The sequence below is a fragment of the Muscardinus avellanarius genome, assembly GCF_963383645.1.
Source record: "Muscardinus avellanarius genome assembly, chromosome: 14".
NCBI lineage: Eukaryota > Metazoa > Chordata > Mammalia > Rodentia > Gliridae > Muscardinus > Muscardinus avellanarius.
In genome coordinates, this window is record NC_137800.1 from 61229022 (window position 1) to 61249727 (window position 20706).

The following is a 20706-nucleotide window of genomic DNA, read 5'->3' on the forward strand; positions in this document are numbered from 1 at the left end:
CAGGGACCCCTGGGAAGTGGCCGGAAAGGAGGGGGAGCAACACAGAACACTTGTAGCTTAGAAACTCATTGAAAACAAGTGATTAGCCAGAGACACTGGTTAAGTGGACCAAATGCAGGCTAAGATGAGAAAAAAAGAACTGATCAGTTTCCTTGGATTTGGTTATTGATTTTCAAAAGGCAGCGAGAAACCCCAGGTGTGATGGCACATACCTGTAACATAGAACTTGAGAGTCTGAGATAGGAGGACAGAAGGTTTGAGGCCAGCACCTGGTAACTTAGTAAGACCCAGTTTCAAAATAAAAAATAAAATTGGGCGTGGTGGCACACACTTATCATCCCAGCATTTGGGAGGCTGAGACAGGAGGATCGCAGTTCAAGGACAGCTTCAGCTACTTAGGCCCTTTGCAACTCAGTAAGACCCTGTTTCAAAATAAAGAATAAAAAATAGCGTGGGGGGTATAGCTCAGAGGTAGAATGCCCCTGGGTTCCACCCCCAGTACCACAATCAATCAATCATTTTAAAAAATAATAAAATAGGACTGGAAGTGTGGCTCAGAAGTAGAATGCCCAAAAGTGAATCTCCAGTACCACAAAATATATAAAATTACACACACACACACACACACACACACACACACAACCATACCGTCCTAATAAACTATTTTTACCTAAAGTAAAAGCATTGAAATAAAAAAATAATGGAAATTTTAAAATAACTGAATTAGAGGCCGGGCGTGGTGGCGCATGCTTGTAATCTCAGCATTTGGGAGGCTGAGAGAGGAGGATCTGGGCTCACAGATAGCCTCAGCTACTTACCCAGGCCCTTTGCAACTCAGTGAGACCTCTTTCAAAAATGAATTAAAAAATAGAGCTGGGAATGTCTCTCGGAGGTAGAATGCCCCTGGGTTTCATCCCCACTACTGCCAGAAATAATATTATTATATAAGTATATATTATATATAATTATATATTAATTATAATTATATATTATATAAATATATAATATTATATTATATAATATTATTATTAAGACTGAAAAGCAGGGCTTGGGAGTGTAGCTTGGAGGTAGAATGCCCCAGAGTTCCTTTCTCTGTACCACAATAAAGAAAGAAACAAAGAAAACTGAATTAGAAAGTTAGAAATGGATTCCCAAAATGTTTATTTTTAAAAACACTAGGTGTGTGTGTGTGTGTGTGTGTGTGTGTGTGTGTGTGTGTGTGTGTGTTACTGGCAATAGAACTCGGGGGCATTTTACTCCCTGCCCCCTTTATGCCCCCTCTTTTGAAACAGGGTCTTGCTAGGTTGACAGGCTCACTAAATTACTAGATCCTCCTGTCTCAGCCTGCCAAACACTGGGATTACAGGCGTGCACCACTATGTCTGTGTTGCCTCTTACACACAAAACAGACGCTCAATAACTACATCTTCAGAATTCTATTCCCCAACCCGCCATTTTATATATCTCAGAACTACACTTGAACTCCTACTTTTCCTTCCTAGGGAGAAGATTCCAGAGAAACATTAGGAAACAGATACAATCCCTTTGGTTAGGATTCCAGGTCTCCCCACAGGAACCCCTGGGATTGTAAATGGGCCCCGGCCCTCAGGCGCCCCCTCGGCGGTCCCCTCCGCCGCCGGCCGCGCTCTGGCCCCGCCCCCGCCGCCTGCGCGTGACGTCACCGCGCGCGCCGCGCCGCGCCCCCTGTCAGAGGCAGCCATTGTGGTGCTGCTGGTCGGTGGCACCGCTCGGTAGTCTCGCTGCTGGCTCCTTGTCTGTCCCTCCTGAGGCTGGGAAGGGCCGGGCCCAGGCTCCGGACGCCCGGGCCCTCGGTGCGGGCCACCATGAGCAAACGCAAGGCGCCGCAGGAGACGCTCAACGGGGGCATCACCGACATGCTCACGGGTGCGTCCGCGCCGCCCGCTCGCGCTCCTCCTGCCGGCGGCGGGGTGGGCTCTCCGCGGGGCCGCGGCCGGCGGCTGTCAGTCCTGCCGGGCACTCCTGGGGCATCGCGCGGGCAGCCTTTGCCCGGAGCGGGTGGCCACTGGCCTCCGGGGGCTGCCTTAGCCTTCCCAGGGAATTCAGTTCGCTTGTGCTCGTTTTTTCGTGGTTCCTGTTCACCGAGCCTCTCCTTGTCTTTTCAGAACTCGCCAACTTTGAGAAGAACGTGAGCCAGGCTATCCACAAGTACAATGCTTACAGGTGGGACAGTGCAGCGTTCTTTGCTAGCATGCGTTCTGGGGTACCCCTGTTTCGTGTAGCAGTTAACAGGACTGAAGTCTAGTGGCTCGTTGGACCATCTGCAAGGGCAGAAAAAAGGCAAGAACAGAGTGCTGCCTTAGTATTTCCAAAAGAATTTGGGCAGAGTTCTGTAAACCAGTTCAGATAAATTCCCAGTTCTGATTGAATATAGATGTAGAGTAAGAGGGATTATTTCGAAGTGCAGTGATTTTTAAACCATAATGAAAGACAGCAGATAAGGTCTGTACTGTGAAACAGATGGCAAGGAATCAGATCCATCTGGTTTGTGGCTGAGTCTGTCACCTGTCACCCTCATGAGATCCTGTCCTTGTCCATCATCAGGGGTCTTATTTTATTCTGTGTGTGTGGTACTGAGGGTGGAACTCAGGGGCTTTTCTACCTCCGGGCTATACTCCCAGACCTATTTTATTTTTGTGTGTGTGGTACTGGGGGTGGAACCCAGAGGCTTTCTACCTCCAGGCTATACTCCCAGACCTATTTTTATATATTATTTGGAAACAGGGTCTCACTAAGTTGCTGAGAGCCTCACTAAGTAGCTGAGGCTGGCTTTGAACCTGTGTGATCCTCCTGTCTCAACCTCCCAAGCACTGGGAATACAAGCGTGAGCCACTGCGCCCCACGAGGGGTCTCATTTTAGATACTTCCTACATTCATCTGCTTCTACGCTTTAGCCTATAATCATGCCCAAGTCTCCAAGTGCTTTCGTGGCACTTGTGATTGAACCCAGAAGGGTCCTACCCCTGAGTTACTATATCTCCAGCCCTTTATAAAATTTTTAAATTTTGAAATAGGATCTTGCTAATTTACTACACACTGGTTTCAAACCTGTGATCTTCCTTTCTCAGCCTCACAAGTACTGGTGTTACAGGCAGTGCACAGCCACACCTAACCCCTCAGCTCTTAGAAGCAAAAACAAGTCAGGTGTGATGGCACATCCCTTTAATCCCAGTACTTGGGAGGCTATAACAGAAGGGTCACAGGTTCGAGGCCAGCCTCAGTATTGTAGGGCCCTCAGCAATTTAATGAGACCCTATTTCAAAATTAAAAAACATGAAAAGGGCTACAAGTGTAGTTCAAAGGTAGAATTCCCCCGGGTTTCAATCTCCAGTACTTAAAAAAAAAAAAAAAGGAAAACAATGCAATCTTTCCTCTAGACAGTAATTTATCTTTTCTTATGTTAAAGTTATTTTCAAATAATCTTTGTTCCATGCCTTGACTTCCTCATTTGTCTGTAGTCATTCCTATGTCACTGCAGTATAATTTTGATCCCGCCAATACTAAAATGCCCTCACCTGCAACTAATTTTTGTTTGTGTGTGGTACTGGGTATTTAATTCAGGGGGCATTATTTCCGAGCTACATCCCTAGCCCTTTGTTTTTTGTTTTGAGACAGGGTCTCACTAAGTTGCTGCGAGTCTCTCTATGTTGCTGAGGCTGTGTAGAATCTTGCAGCCTCCCAAGTGCTGGGATTACAGGAGTAGACCACCACCACGCCTGACTTGCATCTCACCTTATTGGACCTTCAGGGGCATCCACCAGTAGCTTACCCCATGAAAGTCTTTCCTTTGACTATGCCTAATGTCACTCCCTCTCTTTTTTCTTGTTTCTTTTTTTTTTTTTATGGTAATGGCGATTGAACCCAGGGGCATTCTGCCTCTGAGCTATATCCTCAGTCCTATTTTTATACTCTTTTTTCTTTGTTTGTTTTGTGTTTTTTGGTGGTACTGGGGATGGAACCCAGGGGCCTTCTACCTCCGGGCTACACTCCCAGACCTATTTTTTTTGGAAACAGGGTCTCTTAAGCCAGCTGAGGCTGTCTTCGAACCTGTGCAATCCTCCTGTCTCCGCCTCCCAAGTGCAGGGATTACATGTGTGCGCCACCATGCCCAGCTATACTCTGTTTTGTTTTATTTTATTTATGTATTTATTTATTATTTTGGTGGTACTGGGGATGGAATCCTTCTACCTACGGGCTATACTCCCAGACCTATTTTTTTATATATATATTTTATTTGGAAACAGGGTCTCTTAACCCAGCGAGGCTGGCTTCAAACCTGCGCAATCCTCCTGTCTCCATCTCCCAAACACGGGGATTACAAGCGTGCGCCACCACGCCTGGCTTATACTCTGTTTTGAACCAGGGTCTCACTAAGCTGAGACTAGCCAAGAACCTGTGATCCTCCTGTCTCAGCCTCTCAATACTGGGATTACAAGTGTGCCCCACTGTACCCAGCCTCTCTGTTCTTTCATTTCCTCATTTGTCTTAGCTTTTACTTGTGTTAGTTTCTAGAAGTCTGTCTGTGGCCCTTCTTCCTTACTTTCAACCTTTCCCTTTTTTTTTCTTTTCTTCTTCTTTTTTTTTTTTTTTTTTTTTTTGTGTGTGTGTGTGTGTGGCACTGGAGATGGAACCAGGGACATTCAACCTCCAAGCTACATACCCAGGCATATTTTTTTTTAGTCTTTATTTTGAAACAGGGTATCATATCACTGAGTTGCAAAAGACCTCACTATACTCACTATAGTAGATGAGGCTGTCCTCAAATCGTGATCCTTCTGTCTTAGCCTCCCAAATGCTAGGATTACAAGAGTGTGCCACCATTCCCGGCTCCTTTCTTGGTTTTGAATACCACTCAGGTCAGTGACTCCAAAGCTCTGTCTGATTGAGCTTTTCTGCAGGTTTTTTCCCTTCCCACTCAACATATTCCAAAATTAATTATATTTTTCCTTTCATTACTGCATATGACTTTCTCTTTTTCTTTTTCTTTTTGTTGTACTGGGATTAAACCTGGGGGACTCAGGCTTATTTTTTTTCTTTTTGAAACAGGGTCTTGCTAAGTTGCTGAAGCTGGCCTTGAACCTATGATCATCCTGTCTCATAAGTACTGAGATTATAGTCATGAGCCACCACATCTGGTGCTTTTTTATGACTTTCTGTGTAAAGCAATTAGAGTGTCATCGATACCTTGATCATGTAGAAGTCATAGAGATACTCAGGCTCCCAGTAGTCTTTAGAGAGAGAGGATTAGTCGTGAAGGATCTCTTCAGGGGTTAAGAGAGAGGAAGAGCAATCTAGACACAGAATACAAAGTGTGGCAAGGCCTTGTGACATGAAAGAATGTGACATTTCTACAAGTCAGTAATTCATTTTTCTTAAGGGGTATGAGTGGGAAATAAGTCTGGAAAAGCAAGTAATCCCCTACTATCACTGCAGGGTATCAGTTACTCTGATACCCTGTTACATATTTCTCTTGATTGTGAACAAATTATTCTTCTCTAACCTTAATATTTTCCCATATCAAATAATTAAATATTTTCTCTTTCCCTTGAAAAAGTATAAATACATCAGGGTATACAAAAAGGCCTTTCATGATCAAATCCTTCTTCCTTTTCTGGCTTGGTCCCTCAGTGCCAATTATCTGGAACAATTTGCCTTTCCTAAAATAATCCTTTTCGTAAACTGCCCTTAGCCTGCTTCCTACCTTATATCCTTTTGAGACTCTTCATCAGTCATATGCTAATAAGAGAAGTTAAATTCCAAATCTAAACCTAAGGCATGTCCTAGAATGAGTAAAAAATCCCAAGTTTCAAAGATTATTCAATATTTATGTTTTAGAGTTAGCTGCACTATTGCTTTTTTATCAGCATCAATTCTAAACTACATTTAGTATTGAAATTGTAGACAGGATACCCTCTGAGAGCTCCTAAGGTGTACCTAATCTGTCACTAGATTGCTGAACTGGATATGTGGAGAGTTGGACAAGTGTCACTGGTTAATGCTTTACGCTGAACTGAAATTTTAAGCAATTTTTTAAAAAACTGAAGCAGGGCATGGTGATACATGCCTGTAATTTCAGTACTTAGGAGTCTGAGACAGGAGGATTGAAAGTAGTTCAAGGCCACCTCTGCAACTTAATGAGACAGTTTCAAAATAAAAATTAAAGGCTGGGGGTGTAGCTCAGTAATAGAGTGCCCCTAGGTTCCACCCCCAGTACCACAAACAACAACTACAAAAAAAAAAAAAAAAAAAAAACAAAGAAAGAAAACTTATATAAAGACATAGGGAAGCTGGGCGTGGTGGTTCATGCCTGTAATCCCAGCGCTTGGGAGGCTGAGATAGGAGGATCACACAGGTTCGAAGCCAGCCTCAGATACTTAGTGAGGCTCTCAGCATATTAGTAAGACCCTGTTTCCAAATAAAGTATAAAATAGGTCTGGGAGTATAGCCCAGAGGTAGAAAGCCTCTGGGTTCCACCCCTAGTACCACAAAAAAAAAAAAAAAAAAAAAAGGACAGGGAAATGAAGCTGGGTGTTGTGGCGCATGCTTGCAATTCCATTACTTAGGAAGCTGAGACAGGAGAATCTCAGGTTTGGGGGCCAGTCTCAGCTTCTTAGTGAGGTCCTTTGCAATTTAGTGAGACCCTGCTTCAAAATAAAAGAATAAAAATTATAGCTTGGAGGTAGAATACCCCTGGGTTCCATCCAGTACCACAAAAAAAAAAAAAAGACATAGGGAAATGCAACTTGAAGTCATGCTTATTTTATTTGTGTATCTGTGTGGTATGGGGGAAAGATTGAACCCAGGGGCATTCTATGCCCAAGCTACACCCCAAGCCCTATTTTTTTATTCTTTGTTTTGAAACAAAGTCTCACTAAGTTGTGGAGGGCTGAGACTGACCTCAAACTGGAATCCTCCTGTCTCAACCTCCCAAGTACTAGGATTACAAGTGTGCACCACCATGCCCAGTTTTAGTCATGCATTTTAAAGTAGCCATCCCTATGTAAATTTGGTATCTAACAATTCAAATGTTATATTATGGTAGTGCTTTTTTTTTTTTTTTTTTTGCAGTACTGGGGATTGAACCCAGAGGCATTCTACCTCCGAGCTACACCCCCAACCCTATTTTTTAATTCTTTATTTTGAAACAGGGTCTCACTAAGTTGTGGAGGGCCTCACTGAGTAGCTGAGGCTTGGCGCAAACCTGTGACCCTCCTGTCTCAGCCTCCTAAGTACTGGGATTACAAGCATGTGCCACCATGCCTGGCTACATTTTTTTAAATTGAGGATTGAACCCAGAAACATTCTACCTTTGAGCTATACCCCAGCCTTATTTTATTTTTTTACTTTAAAACAGGGTCTCACTAAGTTGCTAAGAGCCTCACTGAGGGCAAACCTTTGATCCCCCTTGTCTCAGCTCCCAAGTACTGGTTTTACAGGCAAGTGCCACCATACCCAGGTCATAGTGGTACATTTTTATGAAAGAATTATGAACAGTTTATAAAATCAGCTATTAAAAAAAGAGTCCAAATAATATTTTCCACTTAGTTTCATAAAAGGAGACTGTTGATGTCCTGAATCTCTCTAGTGTTACATGCCCAGTTTAAATTGTCTTTATATGTGAAGAATTTCAAGATACTTTAAGAAGATATAGCAGGTTGTCTGTCAGCTATCTAAATTTCAAGTTTTACATGGGAGTGGAAAATTAGTCATCTTGCTAAAAGTATAAGGTGGATGTTTACTTGTATGTGTATTCCAGTTTAAGAAAAAATTAAGGCCTTGTTGGATTTTTAATTGGTCCCCCCCTTTTTTCCCTGTAGAAAAGCAGCATCTGTTATAGCAAAGTACCCACACAAAATAAAGAGTGGAGCTGAAGCTAAGAAATTGGTAAGTTTAGTAAGCACATTGATTGAAATTTGCACTTGTACAAATTTGGTAAGTTCCCATGATACAAAACTTAGCTGTTTGAAGCTATCCTTAACCACACAGGCAGAATTCACTGCTCTTGATTTCTTGGAGTCAAATTAGTGCAGTTTTAAGTATGCTTTTCAAACTCAAAATTTTTTATTTAGAATAAGGTGGATATGTAATCATAATTTTATAATTTTCTTTTCTACTTAGCCATATGTACATACACCCACTCTTTTTTTTTTTTTTTTTTTTTTTTTGGTACTGAGGATGGAATCCAGGGGCACTCTACCTCTGAGCTACACCCCCAGCCCTATTTTTTAATTCCTTATGTTGAAACAGAGTCTCACTGAGTTGCAAAGGGCCTCACTAAGTAGCTAAGGCTGTCTGTGAACTGTGATCCTCCTGTCTCAGCCTCCCAAATGCTGGGATTACAAGCGTGCGCCACCACACCTGGCTACATGCACCCACTCTTATCACTGAATTCTGCTTTGAGTTTGTGTCCTTAGGAGTGTTGTGGCAGAGTGGTACTAGCATATCTGGTCCCGATCTATCCCTCTCTGATCCAGTTATGTGAGTTAGTGTTCTCTGAAGAGATCTTACCTACAAATAAGCACATGACTAAGCCTCTTTTATATTATGGTAGCTCTGTTCTCTGTAATTTGCATCAATTTGTATACGCTAGAAGTGTCATGATTTCTAGAGGATCACATTTCTTGATTTTGTTTTTGTGTGTTTGTTTTTGTTTTGCGGGTCTGGGGATGGAACCCAGGGACGTTTGACCTCCAAGCTACACCCCCTGCCCTATTTTTTATTCTTTAATTTGAAACAGGATCTCACTAAATTGCAGAGGTCCTCACTAAGTAGCTCATTCTCCCGAATGCTGGGATTACAAGCATGTGCCACCACCCCCTGTATCTTGGTAATTTTTAATAATTTCACTAAGACATCCTAGAAAGGTCAACCTGTTGATAGTTGGATTGTTTTCTCTCATTTTAACCACATTAAAGTATTCAAAGCTGCTTAAATTTATCTTTTTGTAAAAAATAAAACCAAATTAAAGCTGGGCGCGGTGGTGCACGCTTGTCATCCCCGCGCTTGGGAGGCAGATCTAGGAGGATCGCGCAGGTTCGAAGCCAGCCGCGCGCACTGGCTTAGGAGACCCTGTTTCCAAATAAAAATGTAAATATAGGTCTGGGAGTGTAGCCCGGAGGTAGAAGAGCTTCCAGGAACCCCAGTACCACACACAAAAAAAATAACTCAAATTAACATGGCTTTGGCTTGTCTAGATCCTGATAGTTTTCACCTCCATGGACTGTTCTTTACTTACTTGGGTTCCACAAAAGTCCTCTAGAATTTAAGTACTGACATTTGATCATCCTTAACTTTCTCATGAGAGCCTTGAATAGGAACTATGACTGCCCTTACCTTTTTATCCTTCAAAATCATAACATGATCATGAATCTTGTACATCTTCTGATTGAATAAGAAATTCCCACATTAATCATGTGCTACATCTTAACCTTGAGTTTGTTAATAAAATTATGCTCTGATATATAGCTTTTATTTTTATTATATTTATTTTTGTATGGTGCTGAGAATTTAACCCAGAGGCATTCTACCTCCAAGTTACATCCCCCAGCCCTATTTTATTTTTTATTTTGAAACAGGGTCTCACTAAGTTGCTGATGGCCCTGCTAAATTGCTGAGGTTGACTTTGAACCTGTGATCTTCCTATCTCAGCCTCTTAAGTACCAGGGTTGCAGATGTGTGCCATCATGCCTGGGGTATATAGGGTGTGTGTGTGTGTGTGTGTGTGTGTGTGTGTGTGTGTGTGTGTGTGTGTTTTGGGGATTGAACCAAAGGACATTCTACCTCTGAAACAGGAATCCTTCTAGTACTCTGCCGCCAAAGTACTAGAATTTCAGGTGTGTGCACCATGCCTGACTCAGTATATACATTTTAAATTCTTTGTGCCATAACCAGTTCTCAGCATTAGTATATCTTCCTCAAATACAGAAGCTAACTAAGTTATAAATACATTAGACTTTCTCATCTTGAGTTTTTGTCTTAGTGAACTGGCACAGTGTTAACCTCAGAAACTACTTCTGCTTCTATTCGGTTCCCCTTTATCAGTACTGAACTTCCTTTCTTCTGCTTATTACAAATAGCTTGCTCATTTATTAGAGAAAGACTTTTGAAAAGCTCTGATCACTAGACATGGTGACACATACTTGTAATCCCAGTATTTGGGAGGCTGAGATAGGAGGATCACAGTTTCACAGCCAGCCCCAGCTACTTAGTGAGGCCCTCTGCACCTTTGTGAGATGCTGTTTCAAAATAAAGAATAAAAAATATGGCTTAGGATGTAGTTCAGAGGTAGAACGCCCCTGGGTTCAATCCTTAGTACCAAAAAAAAAAAAAAAAAAAAAAAATTCTCAGCCTTTTCCATTAGGCTAGACTTAACATAAAAATGTCATCATTAGAGCCAGGCATGGTGGCACTTGTAATTCTAGCACTTGGGAGGCTGAGACAGGAGGATCACACAGGTTCAAAGCCAAACTCAGCTACTTAGTGAGACCCTGTTTCCAAATAAAGTATAAAATAGGTCTGGGAGTGTAGCCCAGACCCCTGGGTTCCACCCCCAGTACGCACGCTTGTAATCCCAGCATTTGGGAGGCTCAGTCAGGAGGATCACAAGTTGGCAGCCAGCCTCAACTACTTAGTGAGGCCCTCTGCAACTTAGTGAGACTCTGTTTCAAAATAAAGAATAAAAAATAGGGCTGGGGTATAATTCTGAGGTAGAATGTCTCTGGGTTCAATTCCCTAGTACCACCAAAAAAAAAAAAAAAAAAAAAAAAAAAAAAAAAAAAAATCACAGGCCTACTCTCTAGCTCGTATGAGTGCTTCTCAATAATTCTAGAAATCTGAAGTTTCTGGGATGAATTGTTTGCCTTTTATTCTTTAAGCTGGGGCTGAGTGTGGTGGCACACATCTATAATCTCAGTACCTTAGAGGCTGAAACAGGAGGATTGCAGCAATACAACAAGTCTCTCAGCAACCTAGAATACCCTGTTTAAAAACAAATTTTAAAAAGGGTCTGACCTGTATCTAAATTGCTTGACGTTGAAGCTGGGCATGGTGGTGCATGCTTGTAATCCTAATATTTGGGAGGTTGAGACAGGAGGATACAGGTTCGTGGCCAGCCTCAGCTATGTAGTGAGGCCCTTTGGAACTCAGTGAGACCCTGTTTCAAAATAAAGGGTCTGACCTGTATCTAAATTGCTTGACGTTGAAGCTGGGCATGGTGGTGCACACTTGTAATCCCCACACTTGGGTGGCAGAGACAGGAGGATAGCGCAGGTTTGAAGCCAGCCTCACTGACTTAAGAGACCCTGTTTCCAAATAAAAATATAAAAAGTAGGTGTCTGGGAGTGTAGCCTCAAGGTAGAAGGGTTTCCAGGAACCCCAGTACCACCAAAAAATAAATAAATAAATAAAATAAAAAACAGGGCAGGGGGTGTAGGTTGGAGGTCGAATGCCCCTGGGCTCCATCCCCAGACCTGCAAAAAAAAAAAAAAAAAAAAAAAAAGAATAAAAAATAGGGCTGGGGTTGTCGCTTGGAGGTAGAATGCCCCTGGGTTCCATCCCCAGTACCACAAAAAATAAATAAATAAAAATAAAGAATAAATTGCTTGAGGTCAATATGTTACTGGTTAAAATTATTGTAGCACTATCCATAAAGGAAAAATCCTTGCCTTTTTATCATTTAATATAGGAAATGGAAATCTGAGCAGTTTTCACTTTCTGATCTTCCCAGATCTTTTGTTCATTTCTACTTGGTTATTGCTCTTTTCAAACTTGAATACACATGCAATGGTTTTGGTATATTTATTAAACATTAAGTAAATCAAGAATATAGAATGAGTGGTGCTGCGCTCCTGTACTCCTAGTACTTGGGAGGCTGAAATAGAAGGATCATAGGTTCTAGGTCAACATCAGCAACTAAGTGAGATGCTCAACAACTTAGCCAATGCCTCTTTCCAAATAAAAATAAAATAGGGCTGGAGGTGTATCTCAGAGGTAGAATGCATCTTAAATGTTTAATGAAAACAGACTAATAAATGTGAAAAAAGTTCGGCTAATTAGTTTCCAACTAATAAAGTTGGAAATGTAAGCAAGATGTCACATAGTGCCTAGCACTTGATTATCAAATATTGTATAAATGTGGACAAAAATGTGAAAAAATGACATTTACTGCTTAAGGCTACATTGACTGTGAGAGCATTTCTGAAGGATCATTGAGCAGAATGTTGCCGGAATGCGTATGTCTCTTAACCTAGTAATTCCACTATGAGGACTTTATCCCAAGGAGACCAGTAGGGTTATGTGGATGCAAGGACTCATCAACTCAGAATCAAAACCTCTGTGCCAGGCACTAGGGAAAATGCAGAAGACAACAAGACCTTTGCTGAGTTGGTTTACATTTGAGAGCAGTGCTGTCCAACGTGGCATCCACAAACCACATTTGGTCGTTGAGTTCTTGGAATGTGGCTAAAGCAACTGAAAATTTTTACATCTTAATTGAACTTAAATTGTCACATGTGCCTTGTGTACCATGTTGGACTGTGTGGTTTTAGAGCAGTGGTTTTTAGCCTGTGGTGGCTACACTGGGGACTTAGAGATGCAATTTCTTGGCCTCTTGCCCTAACTCCAACATAACAAAAAATTCTGAGGTGGGACTTGGCATTTTGCACTTTGCCAAGTCCCACAGGTGATGCTAGTGTAAGCAAAACTTGAGAACCATTATTCTAAAGAGAGTTCATGACAGTATAGTTATAATAGCAAATAATTAACTGGGTGTGGTGGCACACACTGTAATTCCAGTACTTGGGATGTTGAAACAAGAGGATAACAGGTTTGAGAACAGGCACAGCAAATAGTGAGACTCTGTTTCAAAATAAAACTAAAATATATGGCTAAGAGTGTAGCTTAGAGGTAGAATGCCCCTAGGTTCAATCCCTAGTAACACACACACAGAGCAAATAATTGGAAACCTTTTGTTAACAAGTAGGTTGTTAAGTAAATTGTATATTCATATGATATACTGTGCAGTCGAGAAAGATACTTTTGTTATATTTATTGATTGATATAATTAGTTCATAATTTATTAAGAAGAATATACATATACCTGGGCGTGGTGGCGCACACTTGTAATCCTAGTACTTGGGAGGCTGAGACCGGATCACAGGTTTGAGGACAGCCTCAGCAATTTTAGTGAGGCTCTCAGCAACCTAGTAAAACCCTGTTTCCAAATAAAAAATAAAATCGGTCTGGGTATAACTTGGAGTAGAATGCCTCTAGGCTTAGTTCTCAGTACCAAAAAAAATTATACATATGTACATATGTTCATAAGTAGAAAAGAAATCAAATGATACATAGGAGAATAAATGACTTCATCACTTTATAGGTGTCTTTAATTTTCTGGGCAATGAGATTGAAAGGTGATTTTAAGAGTCTTCATGTAACTATATTTTCTACCTTAAAATTTAATTTTAAACAAGCAAGAGTCATTTAGAATTATTAAAACCAGGTGTGGTATCAAATGCCTTTAATCTTAGTACTTGGGAGGCTGAGACAGGAGGATCACAGATTTGCAGCCAACCTCAGCAATTTAGCAAGCTCTGCACCTTAGTGATACTCTGTTTCAAAATAAAAAATAAAATAGGGCTGGAGAGGAGGGATGTAGCTCAGAAGTAGACTGCCCCTGAGTTCAATCCACAGTACCAAAAAAAATTTGTTTTATTAAAGTGTCCCATTTGCCAGTTGTTTAAAGATTTTTGCCTCTTGGAGTAATTATTACTGGGGTTATATTCTGCCCTTTATTTCAAAATTTGTCATAAGATAATCTATTTTCTTTGTCTACTTTTTAAGTGATTTGGTAAGCACTATATATGACTTTTACATTTATACTTTTCTGTACAGCCTGGAGTAGGAACAAAAATTGCTGAAAAGATTGATGAGTTTTTAGCAACTGGAAAATTGCGAAAACTGGAAAAGGTAAAATTTTAACTTATTTGCTTGCTTATTTGCTTACTTTGTTGTTTTTGTTTTGTTTTGTTTTGTTTGCAGTTATGGGGGTGGAACCCAGGGACATTTGACCTCTGAGTTATACCCTCTGCCCTATTTTTTATTCTTTATTTTTGAAACAGGGTCTCACTAAGTTGTGGAGGGCCTCACTAAGTAGCTGAGGCTGTCCACGAACCATGATCCTCTGGTTTCAGCCTCCCGAATGCTGGGACTACAAGCATGTGCCACCACACCTGGCGCGATTACTTTGTATTTTTATGGCAACAATCAGGTCACATCCTTGCAGGGTGATTGATGTCACTTACTCTAGTGTGACTCAGAAGGAAAAGAAATGAATGGACTTTATGGCTTTCAGTATTCTATTTTTAAAAATATTAATTTTGGCTGGATGTGGTGGTATACACTTGGAATCCCAGTACATGGGAAGGTGAGACAGTAGGATTACAGGTTCACAGACAGCCTCATCAATTTAGTGAGGCCCTGCACAACATAGTGAGACCCTGTTTCAAAATAAGAAAATCGGTACACACAAAAAATTAACATTGTGTCCAGGAATGATGGTGCATGCCTGTAATCCTAGTATTTGGGTGGCTGAGACAGTACAGATTCAAGGAGAGCTTTAGAAACTTAGATCCTCAGCAATTTAGTGATACGCCCTTTCAAAATAAAAAGGGCTGGGAGTGGAGCTCAGAGCTCAGAGTTAGAATGCCCCTGGGTTCAATTCCTAGTACCAAAAATAAAACAATAAAAATATTAATCATCTGTAAAATTTTTACTTATTAGCCAGGCATGATGGTGTACTCCCAGACCTATTTTCTACTTTATTTGGAAACAAGGTCTCACTAAGTTGCTGAGAGCCTTAGCTGAGGCTGGCTTCGAACCTGTGTGATCCTCCTGTCTCAGCCTCCCAAGTGCTGGGATTACAATCATGGGCCACCACGCCCGGCTCTGTTGTATTTCTCATACGATCATTTAAGTCCTCAAAGCATTCCTTAATCATTGTTAGACTTTTTTTTTTCTTCTTAGATTCGGCAGGATGATACAAGTTCATCTATCAATTTCCTGACTCGAGTCAGCGGCATTGGGTAAGAACTAATTTTTACATATACACAGTCATAGATCAGTTTTATTTTTAGTGTTAGCCAAACAAAATTATATGCTGTTTCCTTTCAAATGCTCTACTTCTTTACCTCTTTACTTTTGCCCATCTGGTTCATCCTTCCATAGCTCCTTCCCATGCTGCCTCTACTGTAAAAGTCCCTATTAAGGGCAGTGTTGTCTTCTTCATGACCCACTTTGATTCTCCTGCCAAAAACATCCCTTCCTCTGAACTCCTCCAGCACTTGCTGGTACATCTCAGTGCCCTTGCCAGATTGTCTCTTGTTTCTCTGAGCATTGAGCCTTTTTCTTCCTAGTACCTTATCAATTTCCAACAAGCACTCAGGATTTTTCTTTTTTTTTTTTTTTCTTCAGGTCTGGGGATGGAACCCAGGGGCATTTGACCTCCGAGCTACACCCCCTGTCCTATTTTTTATTGTTTATTTTGAAACAGGGTCTCACTAAGTTGCAGAAAGCCTCACTAAGTAGCTGAGGCTGTCCTCAAGCCACAGTCCTCCAGTCTCAGCCTCCCAAATGCTGGAATTACAAGCGTGCACTGCCACACCCAGCAGCACTCAGATTTTTTTTGTGTTAATAGGTATGTGTGTGTGGTACTGGGGATTGAACCCAGGGGCCTTCTAACCCCAAACTATATCCCAGCCTTATTTTTTATTTTGAAACAGGGTCTCACTAAGTTGCAGAAGGCCTCACTAAGTAGCTGAGGCTGGGTGCGAACCTATGATCCTCCTGTCCCAGCCTCCCAAGTACTGGAATTACTAGTGTGCGCCACATGCCTGGCACACTCAGGATTTTTGTTGTTCTTACTGGGGATTGAATTCAGGGGCATTCTACTTCTGAGCTATACCCCCAGCCCTATTTTATTTTTATTTTAAAAACAGGGCCTCACAAGCCAGGCTTGGTGGCACACACTTGTAATCCCAGCATTTGGGAAGCTGAGACAGGAGGATCACACAGGTTCAAAGCCAGCCTTAGCTACTTAGTGAGGCCCTTTGCAACTCAGTGAGACCTGGTTTCAAAATAAAGAATAAAAAATAGGGCCTGGGGTATAGCTCAGAGGTAGAATGGCCCTGGGTTCCATCCCAGTACTACACAAAAAAAAAACAGGACCTCGCTAGGTTGATGAGAGTATTACTAATTGCTGAGGCTATCCTCAAATCTTCAATCCTCCTGTTACATTCTCCTAAGTACTCAGGCATTTTGTAATGAGGAATCTTTATCTTAAAATTTTTAGTTAAGCTGGATGTGGTGACAAATGCTTGTAATCCCAGTATTTGGGAAACAGACAAAAGGATCACAGGCCAGCCTCAGCTTCTTAGTGAGGCCCTTTGCAACTTAGTGAGACCCTCTGCAACTTAGTGAGAACCTGTTCCAAAAATAAAGAATAAAAATAGGGCTAGGGGTATAGTTTGGAGGTAGAATGCCCCTGGGTTCAATCCCCAGTACCACACAGTTAAAAAAAAAAAAATTGAGTTAGTACCAAAGGGGCTTTCGTTGAACTGGACAAAAGAAAGATTAACTTTGAAATAATGATACCTGGCATGGTGACACACACCTTTTATCCTAGGACTTGGGACACTGAAATAGGAGGATCACAGTTTTGAGCCCAGTTTAAGCAGTTTGCCGAATCGTTTTTTTGTATGAGGGATTGAACCGGGAGGCGCTGTACCTCTAGGCTACATCCTGGCCCTGTTTTACTTTTTATTTTGAAACAGGGCCTAAGTTGCTGAGGCTGCCCATAAACTTACATCCTCCTGTCTCAGTCTCCCAAGTACTGAAATTACAAATGTGCACCACCACGCATGGCTGTGTGACCCTGTTTCAAAATAAAAAATAAAAAGAGCTGGGTGTGTAGCGTAAAACTAGAGCACCCTAGGTTTAATCTCAAGTACCACCAAAAGAAAAAAAGAGAGAGAGAAATAAAGAAAAAGAAATGTTAAAGCCCTCCTTTTTTTTTTTTTAACGCTGGGGGTTGACCCTAGGGACATTCTGCCTCTGAGCTACACCCCCAGCCCTTTTTTAATTTCTTTTAAATCCGGAAACAGGGTCTTGCTAAGTTGCTGAGAGCCTCTCTAAGTTGCCGAGGCTGGCTTTGAGCCTGCATTCCTCCTGTCTCAGCCTCCCAAGCACTGGGATTATGGTGTGTGCCATCATACCTGACTCAACTATCTGTTTAAATGATCACAGTTTAAATTATATTAAATTCTTAAACACAGTGTATTGAAAATAAACATGACTTTTTGAGGGACCCAAGGCCATTTTAAAATTTCCATTAGAAAGTATTTGCCATAGCCAGGCATGGTGGTATACACTTTTAATCCCAGTACTTGAGAGGCTGAGATAGGAGGATCGCAAGTTCACAGCCAGCCTCAACTACTTAGTGAGGCCTTCCGCAACTTAGTGAAAACCTGTTTCAAAATAAAAAGAATAAAATACAGGGTTGGGGGTGTAGCCCAAAGGTAGAATGCCCTTAGTTTCCACCCCAGTACTGCAAAAAAAGAAAAGAAAAAGCATTTTTATAGCATTTTTTATATTATCTTCATTTTCTAGTGGGGGAAAAATTGAAATGAGTACAGAACGTGAGTAAATGTGGCAGAGCCAGAAGGAGAACCCGCATCTTCTGACTCCCAGCTCATTTCTGTTTTTTCTTTGTCACATTGTTTTCCTAACATCAGTACCAGTTTCTATACCACAGGATAATACTATGATATTCACACAGTGGGCGGTTTGTTTTATGCTACAGCTGTCCTTGGACCTGCAATTCTTCTGTCTCAGCTTCCCAAGTCCTGGAATTTACAAGCATGCACCACCAAGGCCAGCTCTTATTTTTTATTTTCAAACAGTGTTTCACTAAGTTGCAGAGGGCCTCACTAAGTAGTGGAGGCTGGCTGTGAACCTGCAGTCCTATCTCAGCTTCCCAAGTACTGGGATTACAAGTGTGCAGCACCATGCCTGACTAGGTTTTCTCTTTCCTTGAACAAGCCAAACTCATGCCAGTTTCAGGGCCTTTGATTAATTGTTGCCTTTCCCTGAAATGCTTTTTCCCCTTGATCCATCAGATAGCTGGTTCTGTGTCATTCATATCTCAGCTTACATATCATCTCAGGCCTTGGCTCATCACCCATTCTAACGTAGAACCCAGTCACTCTGTCATGTCACTGTTTTAAGTTATCTACCTGGGTATTTTTCTTGTTTGTATATGTACTGTCTCTCTGCCCCTATTGGAATGTAAGCAGAAACACCAGGACTTCTGTTTGTCTTATTTATTCCATATTTTCAGCATAGCATTTGGCACATAATAGGACCATGGTAAATCATACTTGAATGAGTGAACAGTTTTCAAGTGCCCATGTCTGTACATGAACATTATGGCAATTAGCTGCTTAGGTATGTTTTTTGTGTCCAAGTTTACAATTGTATTCCTGGTGATTGAAGCTTCAAAATTTCTTATTTTGAATAAAGTTAAGCATTACTTAAGTAATCCTAAGACATTTTAGAAGGTCTTATTTAGCTTAATAGTAGCTTTTTAGGTTGAGAACAGAAGACATAGTTATTTGCTGCAAAGATCCCAGGTTTCTTCTAATATTGAGATCATGTGTTTCTTTGTAGTCCATCTGCTGCAAGGAAGTTTGTAGATGAAGGAATTAAAACATTAGAAGGTGAGTATGACCTTAGGTTGCTAATTCCAGGTTAAATATGGTCCTGAAGGACCATTTATACTCTAATAAACTCAGACTTGGAAAACACATTCTTAACTGGTAAATACAAATATTTTTTAACTTTAATAGAGAGTAGATATAGGTTATAGTTTATAGTCCCATCTTAAACATTTTTAGGTTTGTATAAAGCACTTAATAGAGTGCTTGATACATGGTAAGTACTTATAAATGGTAACTGGCTCTTATGGGCATTATTTATTAGTAATAATCACTAAGCTAAGAATTTTTGTGAGTCACGTATCTAGCAGAAGAACTCTCCCATCACATCTCACAGGGGTGTGTGCATTTCTGCTTATGGTATATGCAGTTTATCTGAGTGAGGTGTTGGCTAGAGGGGTTTCAGGCCAGGCACAGTGGCACGCACTTGTATTCCCAGCTACTAAGAAGGCTGAGCAGGAAGATCACTCAAATTCTGGACTTTGAGGCCAGCCTGGGCAACATAGCAAGGCCCCTTTAAAAAAGAAAAGAAAAGAAAAGCCAGGCATGGTGGTGCACACCTGTAATATCAGTACACTTGGAAGACTGAGACAGGAGGATTGCCGGTTGGAAGACAACCTTAGCAAATACTGAGACTCTCAGCAACCTGGTGAGATGCTGTTTCAAAACAAAAAAATTGGGTAGAGGGGTAGATCAGAGGCAGAGTAGCTGGGGTATAGTCCTTGGGTTCAATCCCTAGTACCACACACAAAAAATAAATAAAATTGTAGGTCTCTTGAAAGTATTCAGTTGTATTTCTTGATGGCATCATTACATATAACTTGATAAATTTAATATTTCCATTTCATGTGTGTGTATATATGTATATTTATATATATATACACATTATATACAAATCACATTACTGATTTCTGTGGGAGATATTTGTAACTCTAAGCATGATTACAGCAGTGCTTTAGAACCATACTTCTCATTGTTTTCTTCAACAAGGCTCATACCTAGAAACAGAAGAACATTAGAACTAAGTCACTTTTAGTCTTTATGATTCAATGTTCAGACAACTTTTGTAGATTAAAAAATGAGGATAAAGCCGGGCGTGGTGGTGCACACTTGTAATCCCAGCATTCAGGAGGCTGAGACCAGAGGATCGTGGTTCGCAGTTCGCGGACAGCCTCAGCTACTTAGTGAGGCCCTCTGCAACTCAGTGAGACCTGGTTTCAAAATAAAGAATAAAAAATAGGGTAGGGGCTGTAGCTCGGAGGTCGAATGCCCCTAGGTTCCATCCCCAGACCTAAAAATAAATAAATAAATGAGGATAGAGCCGGGCGTGGTGACACATGCTTGTAATCCCAGTATTTAGGAAGCTGAGACAGGATCACAGGTTCAAAGCCAGCCTCAGCAACTCAGTGAGGCCTTCTGTAACTCAGTGAGACCCTGAATAATAAGAAAATAAGAAATCAGGTTTGGAAGCCAGGCGTGGTGGCACACGCTTGTAATCCCAACATTCAGCCTCAGGTACTTAGCGAGGCCCTTCGCAACTCAGTGAGACCCTGTTTCAAAAATTTAAAAAAAAGCCGGGCATGGTGGCGCACGCTTGTAATCCCCGCGCTTGGGAGGCGGAGACAGGAGGATCGCGCAGGTTCGAAGCCAGCCGCGCGCGCTGGCTTAGGAGACCCTGTTTCTAAATAAAAATATAAAAATAGGTCTGGGAGTGTAGCCCAGAGGTAGAAGGGCTTCCAGGAACCCCAGTACCACCAAAAAAAAAAAAAAAAAAATTTAAAAAAAAGACAAAAAAAATAGGAGTGGAGGTGTAGCTCGGAGGTACAATGCCCCTGGGTTCAATCCTCAGTACCCAAAAAAAAAAAAAAATCAGGTTGGGAGTGTAATTTGGAAGTAGAAT

The 20706-nt window shown here is 41.3% G+C and overlaps 1 protein-coding gene across 1 annotated transcript in view; it reads left to right on the plus strand.

Annotated features, from left to right (window-relative positions):
* Nucleotides 1–1844: 1844 nt before the first annotated feature.
* Nucleotides 1845–20706, plus strand: part of POLB (DNA polymerase beta) — a gene marked incomplete at both ends in the record, with an annotated part of 40156 nt that continues 21294 nt past the window's right edge. The window contains 6 exons of the mRNA XM_080709824.1: nt 1845–1905; nt 2145–2202; nt 7857–7923; nt 13930–14004; nt 15061–15119; nt 18760–18809. Of these exons, the coding sequence (XP_080565950.1) occupies nt 1845–1905; nt 2145–2202; nt 7857–7923; nt 13930–14004; nt 15061–15119; nt 18760–18809 (370 nt within the window). The remainder of the gene's footprint in view (nt 1906–2144; nt 2203–7856; nt 7924–13929; nt 14005–15060; nt 15120–18759; nt 18810–20706) is intronic.